This window comes from Zonotrichia leucophrys, unplaced genomic scaffold, assembly GCF_028769735.1.
Source record: "Zonotrichia leucophrys gambelii isolate GWCS_2022_RI unplaced genomic scaffold, RI_Zleu_2.0 Scaffold_41_468701, whole genome shotgun sequence".
In the NCBI taxonomy this organism is placed as follows: Eukaryota; Metazoa; Chordata; class Aves; order Passeriformes; family Passerellidae; genus Zonotrichia; species Zonotrichia leucophrys.
This window is the reverse complement of record NW_026992246.1, coordinates 456,708-468,701: the sequence shown is the minus strand read 5'-3', so window position 1 is coordinate 468,701 and position 11,994 is coordinate 456,708. Positions and strand designations below refer to the sequence as shown.

General features: G+C 49.4%; 1 protein-coding gene across 1 annotated transcript; it reads left to right on the top strand.

Annotated features, from left to right (window-relative positions):
• The first annotated feature begins 4,744 nt into the window (after positions 1-4,744).
• On the top strand, positions 4,745-9,110 carry LOC135460420 (transitional endoplasmic reticulum ATPase-like). Its single transcript, XM_064737234.1, has 4 exons — positions 4,745-5,058; positions 6,627-6,782; positions 7,126-7,280; positions 8,667-9,110. Exons 1-4 carry the CDS (start codon positions 4,876-4,878, stop codon positions 8,770-8,772), a joined length of 600 nt encoding a protein of 199 aa, XP_064593304.1. The 5' UTR covers positions 4,745-4,875; the 3' UTR covers positions 8,773-9,110.
• Positions 9,111-11,994: the final 2,884 nt, after the last annotated feature.

Genomic DNA, 11,994 nt, shown 5'->3' with positions numbered 1-11,994 from the left:
TCTCTTCTTTGAACGTGCCTGATCATGGTTGCTATATTAGACCCAGGTGGCAGTGACCTTAAAATGTCCTTGGTGGCTGAGTTCCACGCTGGCTGGGCAGTCTCCCAGCATGGACCCTTAGCCACCGAGGCAAACAAGGAGGAGTCTAATGCTGCCTGAACCCTGTCCACAAACTGAGTGAACTCTCACTCAAGCTCTGTTTAATAGTTGACCAGGGGGAAAGGGTTTTTGACTACTATTTTTGGAAGTCGCACGGATGGCTTCCCGGCAGCAGGGGTGGTGGTCATACCCTCATGGCCCATAAGCCCTCAGCCTGTGCCTGAGGTGTGATCATGGTAGGGTCTGTGCCCAATAACCTTTTTTTCTGGAGCCGGGGCAGGGAGGGTCAGGTCCCGTTACCTGGGCTACTCCTTTGTGCATTGATCCTCCCACTCCTGTTTAAAAACGATCATCCCCGCGCCATCGAAAATCATTCTACACATCTGTTTAATATCAAAACACAACATATCATCCCCTCCGAAAACGCCGTCAATGAGTGTGGTAACCATGGCAGAATTAATTCCCTTGTCTGCAATCGCTTTGATTATTGCTTGGACCTCCTTTGGGTTTACAGGGGAGTAGGTCCTTCGTTGATTTTCACCCGCCCCCCCCACGCGGACTGGGAACACCAGATTGGCAGACAGGGCCCGATCCGCGCAAGCCATTTTTATTTTCCGCCAATCTGTAAGCGGAGTCCGGTCTTTCTCTGATAACCCCTTCACCCACGCGGGAGCCCTGCGACTAGAAACCTTATGTGCCGCTGCTCTCCCTCTCTTAAAGCTAGAATCCGAATCCGACTTCTCCGATTCCCTTTCGGTCCCGTCCCAGTCGGAGCCGGAGGTGGAAGTCGAATGATTCAGGACTTCCGGGCTGCTCTGCCTTTTTCCTGGGCTCTGACCCCGCCCCCTCCTGCAGGGGTCGGGCCGTTCCCTCCCCCTGGGGTCCCCCCGCCTCCTGCTGGGGGAGGTCCTTGCCCTATAAGGACCTAATTTGAATAGAGCGCTCTGATTGGTCCCACGCTCCACCACGGGGGCCGCCCCTTCTCCCCGCTCGCCCTCGCACGCGCTGTCAAGCAGGCTGACTGCATTTCCGCCCCCCCGCCTCCTTACTTCCGCCCTCGCCATGTGCTTTGGCGCCATTTTCAAACACGTATTGGGGGGGGGGGCGAGTCCTTGCCGGTCCCGGCGGGGTCGGCCGTGTTCTGCGCCTCCTCCGCGAGTCCCCGCCAGAACGCCCGTGCGTGTCCCCCCTCCTCCGATGAGGGGGTTCTGGCGACTGTGCCTCCGCGCGTCTGCCCGGGTCAAGAATCTCCGCAGTCTGTGTCGCCGCACCCACCCTGAGCTGCGGGGTGGCCAACAAGCAGGTTTGCGTGGCTTTTCAGGTTTCCTGCTCTTGTCGAGCTTTTTGCAGAGCCTGGATAACTTTGCCCCAGGATTTTAGGGCTTTCCCTGAACCCGAGAACATAGTGTCCTCAGCCAGGGCTTTTGTGCAAGCGTCCCACACCCCCGGATGTAGAATATCCGCGGGGCTTTCTATAGCCCTAAGCTTAATGAGTCTCAGCAATGCAAGTGTTAAATCCCTGATTTTACATTCTATCCCCCATTGTGCATGCATCTCTGTTACGACCTTAGCAATGAATTCCATGGTCCACGCTGGTCAGGAGGCGTCCCTCCCGCTGTGGTCGGGCCTGCCACCACAACCGCCGCCCTCTTTCCAGGCAAATTCCTGTTCCCCGGGCGCTGATTGGCTCCCGAGGTTTCGGCACCAGATGTAGCCTTCTGATACAAGGCTGGCGACCTGGTTTCAAGGAACGGCACAGCGACCCACTCTCCAGGGTCGCTCGGGCTTAAGAAACACACAGACACCAATTTGGTGGACGGTCAAAAGGCCTTTATTATGTCTTCTCGTGAGGTTTTATAACCTAGGGTTTTTCTACGTCATAGGGGGTCTGTCTTTTACCATCTATGGTTAGTAAGGGGTGGAAATTTACTGGGTAGGGATGGAAAGTTACCGGCATCTGGTTTAGGGGGCTGCATTCCTATTTTAATTTTCTTATCTAAGGGAACAGGGGCCCTGTCTTCCCGTAACATCGCGAGATCTTCCGAACGCCTGACCCTATCTACCACAAGTAATTTCTGCAGTTTGTGGTGGTGGTCTTGGTATTTGTGTGCTTCAGTAGTGTTCATCTGGCCACACTTCATTTGGAAATGGAATTCCCAAAAGATGAATGTTTCAGGTTTGAACCCAAAGTGTATCTATATTTTATGTTCTTTTGTGTGTCAGAGCTCATGTGCTTTGTTACACTGCAAGGATGCAGATGCTCATGGAATCTCTGGCACTGCTGTAGAAAACTAAATATATACCTCGTAAAAGTGTACCTTGAGTCAGCACTGACAGCTGTACATCCAGAAGTGATTTTCTGTCAGACTGAACCAAACTTCTTTAGAAAACAGGAGACCTTACATTGATGAGAAGTATCTTTTAGAAATTACAGTTGTTTTCCACTCAAATTTCCATGCATAACATAGATACCTTTCCCTCTTTCAGTCCCAGATTAAATCTTGATAAAAAACTTTGTTTCAAAGTCACTGTCACCACTGCAGAGAGGCCTGAAGCTTTCCTTACTGTATCTCCAGAGGACTGTGAGCTACCCTCCACAGTAATAAAGGCCACAAATACCCCTCCTCAGTTAAGAAATAAAAGGTGCCCCTTGACAAAACACAAGCTTCCAAGGCAGTGGAGTAAGGCTGTTGTTAGTTCCTACCCCAACATCCCATGATAATGTAAGGGATGAGAAACACCACATGTACTATGCACTAGCAGTGATCTTTGATAAATCCTTCTAATCCTCTCCTTTGTGCTAGTCAAGCTCCTAGAGAAAACAAGACAGCAAAAAGTGCTCAGTTTTGCCCTTGTAGAGTGAGAGGCAAAAAGCAAGAATCCAACAGTCTCTTTTTGACCTTTCCTTTAAGACAGGCCTGTCTGTTCCCACCCCAAAGGCACAGAGGGTATTCTTTAAACGGTGCCACAATGTCCCACCCATACTTCCCTCTCCAGTCCCCATCCCCACCGTGACATGATCCCACGAGGAGAGACCCACGAGGGCATCTGGGGCAGGAGAGGTTGGAGAGAGTGCTGTACACGTGTGTGCTGGTGTGTACGGCTCTGTGCACACATGTGTTTTCTAGTGTGCCCAGATGTGGGTGTACACATCCTGCTTTGCATAATGTACGTGTGTTAGTGTGCACAGCACTATTCACATAGATTTGCTGACATGTATACGTGATGTGTTCACTGCTGTTTGCATGTGTGTTAAATTACACACTCTCAGGTGTGAGTGGGTCTATGCGCAGCTCCATGCTTGTGAGTGTGCACAAGTTCTGCAATGTGAGCATGGCTCTGAGTGGGACATGTGTATATTAATGTGTATGACACTGCACATATTGGTGTACTCAAGCTCTAGGTGGAAGCAGGTCTTGTGCCTGTAGGCACATGTGCATTAGTAGATACTGTACATAGGTGAGTGTCTGTGTAGCACGTGTGCTGGTGTGGCAGGTTAGGTGTACACAAGTGTGTGCTGCTAGCAAGTACTGTAGTGCACAAGAGCTCTTGTGCACGTGAGCAGGTACCTGTGTGTATGTGCACTAGCTCTGCATATGTTCCTGTGTGCACACACAGGCTGGGCACACCCAGGGACATAGCTCTAGATACACAGCTGTGTGCATCCGGCTGCTATCCCACCTGGAAAAACAGACATGTGTGTATATATGTATTTGTGTGTGTGTGTCACTACCTAGCTCTGCTGGCTTGAGTGGCTCCTGGCTGTCTGTGTAAACTCTGTTCTTGTAAGGAGAAAAAATTTTCCTCTACATATAAGTTTGTCAAAAAGTTTATGTAAAGTTGTGTATAGTGATTTCCATCAAATTTAATAGTGTTTAAGTTTCCATTAAATCCCTATAAACAGGGGTATCTACAATCGCTGTGATCCACTGCTGTTCTAACCCACGTTCCCTAAAAACTGCTGCCATCAAAATGGGATGCTAGGCTAAGTACTAATCCTCTCTGTGATTGTAATGTTTCCCAGGCCATAGTTCCCTTATGTCAACAGTAGTAACTACTTTAAGAGTAGTTGAGGCAGTGCTATGTGCATTGTCTTCAGTTTAACCCCTCAGTGGGGGGAAGTCCCTGTCAGGTACTACTAACAACTGAATCGGCTGTGTGAACCGCTGAACAAGAGTGGACTCATGTCAACAGAATTAAAGGCCCAGTAAAAGAACCCAAAGAATAGACTATAACACCCAGACTGGGTGAGAGATAACCAAAGAAGCTCGAAGGTATCCAAAAAGTAGAGTCGAGCTTCCACCAGCCAGCTTGAAGATTGTTTTAACTAACACTTTGGGCGGGGAGTTTGAACTGTATAGTTTATGTAATTGTTCTGTTTTAATAGATGGGAATTACAAGCATCTGTTGAGGGGAAGTACACAGGGGAACCGTAAGAGGTATTGGGGCAGTTTCCTTAAGGACCAACAAGTAAAATAAAACAAGAAATAGAGGGCAAGATCGGGTTGGCCCCTCTGTTCGCCACCGAGAAGATTATAGCCCTGCTGCAGGCAGCAATCCTGTAGGCATGGTAAGGTAGGGGCAAGAAAGCCATACCAGACTGCCTAGTGGTATTAACATGGAGTAATTGTTCCCATTTGCTTCTTGCAGGCTCGCCAAGCAGCCCCATGTGTGCTCTTCTTTGATGAGCTGGACTCCATCGCCAAGGCCCGAGGCGGGAATATCGGTGATGGCGGCGGTGCTGCAGATCGTGTCATCAACCAGATCCTGACCGAGATGGATGGCATGTCCACCAAGAAAAACGTCTTCATCATTGGTGCCACCAACAGGCCAGACATCATTGACCCAGCCATCCTGCGCCCCGGCCGCCTGGATCAGCTCATCTACATCCCCCTGCCTGATGAGAAGTCCCGGGTTGCAATTCTTAAGGCCAATCTGAGGAAATCACCAGTTGCCAAGGTAGGATCTGTGCTTTGACTGTGTCTGGCTTTGGTTTGCTGTAAGCTGTACCTGCTCCTCAAAAGCTGGGGGTAGAGCAGAGGGCTGGTCACTGCTCCTTACAATCCAGAGCTGGGAAATCTTCAGTCTCTGAAGAATGGAAGTGAAGAAGTAGGGGGAGGCTTGAGCTCTGAGAGTAGGTATTAATAAAGGTAGGTGTTGGTATGTAAGCACAGCAGGTCTTTGTCACATGGTGGAGTTCTGCCCACAGTGTGGGAACAGGAAAGCCTGTTATGGCAAGATTGAAAAGATTCTTGTACTCAGAAAGAAAAGTAAATGTAGAAATCAGGTGGGAAATGGAAACTGAAGAGGAACTAGTGAAGTTAATTGTTGCTGAACTGAATTGTTGCAAGAGCTGTGTTCCTTGCATTGGGGGCAGGCAATAATGAAACTGATAGTTAATCAGAAAAAAACAGATGTCAAGTGAGAGCTCAAGCTATTTTATGCCAAGTTTACCTTTTTAGGTGCTGTTGGGAAGGAAAACTTCAAAGGAGGTTGCAGTACTACTCCCTCAGTTGAAGGGAAGGAGCAGAAGATTGGTTGTCTTGGTCTGCCTGTGTATCATTCCTATTTCTAGTCTGACAGTGTTTCATTTGACTCCTTATGCTGAGACCAAAGTAAATAATATCCTAAATCCACAAGACAAGCTGCCTCTTCTTGAGGGTAACCAATGCAGAGGCATTTTTCCCCTTTACTCCACTCTTGTGATACCCCACCTGGAGTACTGTGTCCAGCTCTGGGCCCCCCAGCATAGGAAGGACATGGAACTGTTGGAGCGGGTCCAGAGGAGGCCACAAAAATACTCAGGGGGCTGAAGCTCCTCTGCTATGAAAACAGACTGAGAGACTTAAGGCTGTTCAGCCTGGAGAAGAGAAGGACCTGGGGAGACTTCATAGCAGCCTTACAATACCTACAGGAGGCTTACAGGAAAGATGGGGAGGGATTCTTTGTCAGGGTGTGTAGTGATGGGACAAGGGTGAATGGCTTCAAACTGAAAGAGGGCAGGGTTAGATGGGATACTGGGAAGAAATTTTTTACTGTGAGGGTGGTAAGGCCCTGGCACAGGTTGCCCAGAGAAGTTGTGGATGCCCCATCCCTGAAGTGTTCAAGGTCAGACTGGATAGGGCTCTAAGCAGCCTGGTCTAGTGGAAGGTGTCCCCACCCATGGCAGGAGGGTTGGTACTAGATGATCTTTGAGGTCTCTTCCAACCCAAACCATTCTGTGATTTACAGCTGCTTCCCAGGATCTTACTGGTTGTGTGGGGAGTATGGCCTGCCTTTATATGTGGTTAACTTTTCCCAAAACCAAGAACCTTAACAGCTCATCTTTTCAAAATTGACCAAAGTGGAGGCAGCACCTTTATACCATGAGATCTAAAGACATTTTGTCATCTGAGGATGTAAGGTATAAAGGACAGGCTTCTCTTGGGGGTTGTTCCTTTTTTCTTTTTTTTTTTTTTTTTGGGTTTTTTTTTAAATTTTATTTTATTTTATTGTTGGTTTTGTTTGTTTGGGTTTTTTTCCACTAGGACGTTGACCTGGATTTCTTAGCTAAGATGACCAATGGCTTTTCGGGGGCTGACCTGACAGAAATTTGCCAGCGTGCCTGCAAACTGGCCATCCGCGAATCCATCGAGAGTGAGATCAGGCGAGAGCGTGAGAGGCAGACCAACCCTTCTGCCATGGTGAGTGGTACACCGAGCTTTCCCCACTTATGACACAGGCAGCCCACCTTTGCCTGTGGCTGAGGCAGAATGCATTCCTCTTCATAATCCTCAGTTGGGGATGAGTAGGGTCTCAGCAGAGAGCATGGAATGGGAGCATGAGGCCCTCCTGGGGTACCTCACTGTCAGCATTGCTCAGAAAGCCAGCCCCTGATGCAGCCCTGACTTAGTCTGTCACAGTGTCTCTCTCCAGTTCCAGCTTTGGTGGGTGTTGGAGCCTCCTGATCTAGTGGGAGGCTGTGTGTGGCTGTTGGACTACAGAGCTTGGGCATGCAGCTCACCTGGTTCCTCTGTCCTGCTGCAGGAGGTGGAGGAGGACGACCCAGTCCCTGAGATACGCAGGGATCACTTTGAGGAAGCCATGCGCTTTGCTCGCCGCTCTGTCAGTGACAATGACATCAGGAAATATGAGATGTTTGCACAGACCCTGCAGCAGAGCCGTGGCTTTGGCAGCTTCAGGTAAACATGAGAAGGGCAGTGTGGCTCAGTTAGCCCCAGAACAGATCATTGAGGCAGCTTTCTGCTGGATTCTGGGTAAAAAATTCCCTCTTCCACTGCATTTTCCCTAGCATGTACAGCAGAAAGCTGAGTGTGTGGCAGATGTAGGCTGTGCTGCTGGTTGGTTTTAGCTGCTCTCAGTACTCCTGAAGTCCAACAACCCTTTTTCCTTTAACACAAGTGTCTTGGTTAAGGCAATTTAAGGGGAACACTCTAAAATGAGTTACCTCCCCTTATAGCTTTAAATAATCCCTTTCTACCAATAAGGAGAGACAAACATGAGTAGATATAAGTGAAAAAATAAAAGTTTACTAAAAAAACAAAACAAAAAAATAACAGTGATAATCACTAGTTACAGAATTGCTAAATCTCACAGAGTCCCCAGGAAGAGAAACTCAAAATGGCAGAGTAAACCCTCTGAAGATGGTGCCCTCCACAGACAACTATGTGTGGGGAAACAAAGGGAAAACAGTTTAATCTCCACCCATAAATGCAAAGAAGATCCCCCTAATTGTCCTGTGGAACAATGACAAAATGGCAGAGAGTCCTCTTTCTGGGCTATGCATTTGAGAGAGAGAACAAAGGAATCAATGTGACAAACAAGCATCCACAGTTCCAAAGCTTTCCCCCCCCCCCCAAAACGAACAACCGGAGCAGGGGCAAACAAAAAGTAAAACCTGGGAAAACTACTTCTGTCCAAAAAGAGTCAATGCTGCCAGGGAGCTGACATAGGCTCTCATGGTGGCTCAGCAAGTTTCCTCTCTCTCTCTCTCTCTCTCTCTCTCTGCCTCTTCTTTGGCCAGCTGGATCCAGCCAGTGTCGGCACTGCAGCCTCCAAGCCACTGGTGTTGGTGCTGCTGTCTCGGGTCCCTGTTCTGATTGATGGGGGAGAAAAAAAACGAACTTCTGAGCACCTAAGAATGGTAGCCCAACCTCACCTGGCAAAATTCGCTCTGTAGCAGTTTTTGATTGCAAAATACAGCTTCTTGTGTTGCTACTGTTGCTAGTAGAGGCAAGAGAGAGCTCTGCCTTCATGCCCCAACCTCAAAAAGCCCAAGAATCTCCCAGCCCCACAGTTTCATTTCTGGCCACAGGGTCTTAAGGAGACAGTAACAATCTTTGGGCACAGATGGATATGGACTACAATAACATTTTGGGTTACCCAGGACAAGTGATACCTAGAAGTCATATAAGCCTTTTGCATGATCTGCTGTAAGATTTCATCCCATTCCTCCTGCCTGTCCTACTTGTCACTGGGGTTTGGCACAGAGGGAGGGTATGGCACTGCGCTGCAAGGAGGCTTTTTAACAGCATCTCTTCTTTCCTGTCCTGCACTGCTGCATGCAGGTTCCCATCAGGCAACCAGGGCAGTACCGGTCCGAGCCAAGGTACAGGAGGTGGCAGCGGGGGCAACGTGTATAGCGAAGACAATGACGATGATCTCTATGGTTAACGCTCAGCTTGGTGGACCAGCTCCATATCAGGCCACATTGTACAGCAAAAAAAATCCAGTGTTCAGTGGACTCTTAGCTTCTTCATTCTTCAGTCAGAACAGTGTAGCTGCACACCACTTTGTACAGGGAATATTTTCTGCAAACACAAATCCAGAGTGGTGTTCAGTTGAGAGGCAGACAGTGAATTAACAAGGAGGGGAACTGACATAATTTCTGAGAAATTTCTGTGCTAGTTTATGTGGCAGAATCAGCAGCTTTAGTAAAAAATACAATGCTAGCCTGTATTAAAAAAAATCCCACAAAAATTATAAAAAATAATAAAAGTCCCACAACACTCCTTTGTGTGTGCCTGGTACAGTGTAGTTTGTGTTGTCCCTGTAAACTCCAGGTCTCATGCTATCTGAACACTCCTCAGTCTGGTGGAGCCTATCTGTATGCATGCTTCCCTGGTGTGTTCGTGGTTGTTTTTCATTATGTCTCTTAGCCCAAGTTAACAGAAGAAATTGGTTTGGCAGTCTGTCTCTTCCCTGCTTCAATTTGGCAGGAAGCACCAACTAAGAGAGCCTGGTAGCAGGTATCTCTTGCTTCTCTGATGCTGGCCCTGAGCTGTTGGGTCTCCTGCTGCTTTGGCTCCTCTGCAGCAAAGGATTTCAGTAATCCTGGTTCTATCTGCCCTGCCTGAAGGTTGGTACAAGGGGGCTCTTGGGCTGTCTCTGAAGTTTGTGGTGCAGCATGATCCTATTATTAAAAAAGGGGATGCTGCAGCACTGTTCATCAGGCTTTGTGGAGAGATTTTTCCCCTTCCCCTGCAGTACTTTTGGAGTTCTGATGACAGGCATGTCTCTCTGCTGCCAGCTTGCCCCTTTTTTTGCCTCATACTCTGTAGTTGAGTTTTGATCATAATTCTTATGCTTCCTTTCTGGTTACAGGTTGCTGCCTTGCTCCTTGGTTTATTTTCCCTTCTCTGAACTGTACTGCTGTACTTCAGTGTTTTATATGAAAGAAGCCCTGGGTCTGGTCTCATCATGCACATAGGAGCAGTGTGGCATGCTGGATATGACTCAGCTGTGAACTGAAGGGGATAGCCTGTGTGAGACAATGGCCATAAGACTTGCAGAGTGGTCATGTGCTATTGACTTGGAGAGAGTGCAGGAACTGAGGATTTCTGCAAAGTTTAAATGTTGATTGTGTGGCAGAAGGGTGCCCTAGGCTTTTGGGGCTGAGCCACACTGAAGAGGGCAACCTCCCCTGTGGCAGGAGTTATGTGGGGCCTGAGCAATGGGAGTTTCAGCCCAAGAGCTTGGCAGACCTAGGAGAACTTCAGCAACCTGGCTAGATTTAAGGGGAGAGGGGAGATATGCAAGAGTCTTGTCTCAAAATGGTAGAAGGATGGGACTATCTGTGAGAGGGGGACTAGTGCATAGCAATGGGGAAAAAGAACACCTGCTGTGGTAGAACCTGTAAGCCCCTGGGAAGTGGCGGTAGCCCCTTCTCAGGTCCTCTGTCCTGTTTAAGAGCTGTCTCCCTGCCAGCACCACTCTTGCCCTGTCCTTATGCCACCTCTGTTCTGCTTTGCAGAGAAAATGTTGGCCATTGTCTATGGCAGCAGGGTTAAGGATGGCCTGTCCCTCTCAGGCTGGCACTTCCCTTTCTGGGGATAACTGGCACCTGAAAACCTTTATTCCAGGGCTACTTCCCTGCCTGTATTTTTCTCTGCTGCTCTGTGCTCCTCCAAGCAGGGTGGATGCAGGTACTGGCTTTGTTTTCATTGTGTCCTACCTGTTCATCAGTGCAAGCCCGAGAGGCAGCTCCAGCTAGGGAAGGAACCAGCCACCTGGGAAGGTTCTCCACCCCTGTTGGGAGCTCTCTAGGACTCTTCCAAAAACCTTCCTCAGCTCTAGTATTGGGTGAATTTCTTCCTGCCAGTTTGGGGGTGTGACCATTCAGCAAGCCCCCAGCAGATCTACCCTGGCATCTCTGCTGTGGAGGCTGGGACAAGCAGTGTATAGGACAGTAGGATGTATGTGTCCCAGCTCCCCAAAGCCTTTCCTGCTACCTCTCATAATTGCAAATGCTAATTAAATCCATCACAAGGGCTTGAAATCCTCATCTTTTTCCCCTGCCACCTCTGGGACATGCTTCCATGGTTCCTCATGGGGACAGCACCCACAGTGGCACTGAGAGCATCCGCCCTGCACTGGAGCTGTGTAAAACTGCTGGGGGGGCTGAAGGTGTTCCCCAAATCAACACTTGCATCTATCAGGGAGCTTGGCTAGGGTCTCCCTCACCCCCATGCATCTCCACCACCAGCAGCCCCAGTCTGTGCTCTTTTCCGGGGGCCACCCCTGCAGCAGAGACTGCTGGAAGCTACATGGGCAAGAGCCTTTCCACAGCATACACTTCCCCTGCCCAGGATCTTGCTGGGGAGACTGGGCAGCCCCAAAGGTGCTGACAGGAGGAAGGTGCTGTCAGCTGGAGCTTGTCCTGAATGGAGCAAGATTAGTGAGGTGAGCAGCTGAGGGAGGGCCTTTCTTCACTGCAGTGGTCGGCATCTTCTTGTGCCCCCTGGGGTTCCCCATGTGGCCCCACAGCTACATCCCCATGTCCTTTTGTGTCCCGTGTCCATCCCCTGTCCCCAGCCTTACAGCCAGGCTCCACAAAGGGCCATGTGTTGTGGATGCTGACAGTCTGGTCAGAAAGAAAGTCAGATAAACTTTCCCAGGCATTACTCTGGGGGAGCTTGAGAAGGCTTCCCCAGAGTAATGCCTGGGAAAGTTTATCTGACTTTGTCTCTGACCAGACTGTCAGCATCCACAATGTGTAGCCCAGCCATGGTGTATACAGAATGAAGCATTGCATCCCCTTGCCCCAGCCAAGGCATTGGCATTAGAGGTTGGTCCCTGACCCAAGAGATTGGGGTTCTGCAGCACCCCAAGTCTCTGGGCTTGGCAGGGTGCTCCTGCCAGCAGAGGGCAGTGAGCCATGTCCCCCATTTGGGGTTTGGCAGCCTCTGCCCAGGCCCCTCCCAAGTGCAATGCCCATGGGATTTTGTTCAAACCATCTGCCTTTATGGCTGCTCTTGCTTGGTGCCTTATGAGCAAGCATTTTTCCTGATTTCAGTGGGAAATGTCCCTGGGTACATGTGCTGCTGCCTCTTACCCAGCCCTGGGGCCACCTTTTCTTTTTCAAGAGCTGAGCACCAGCATCTCTTCAGCCCCCTC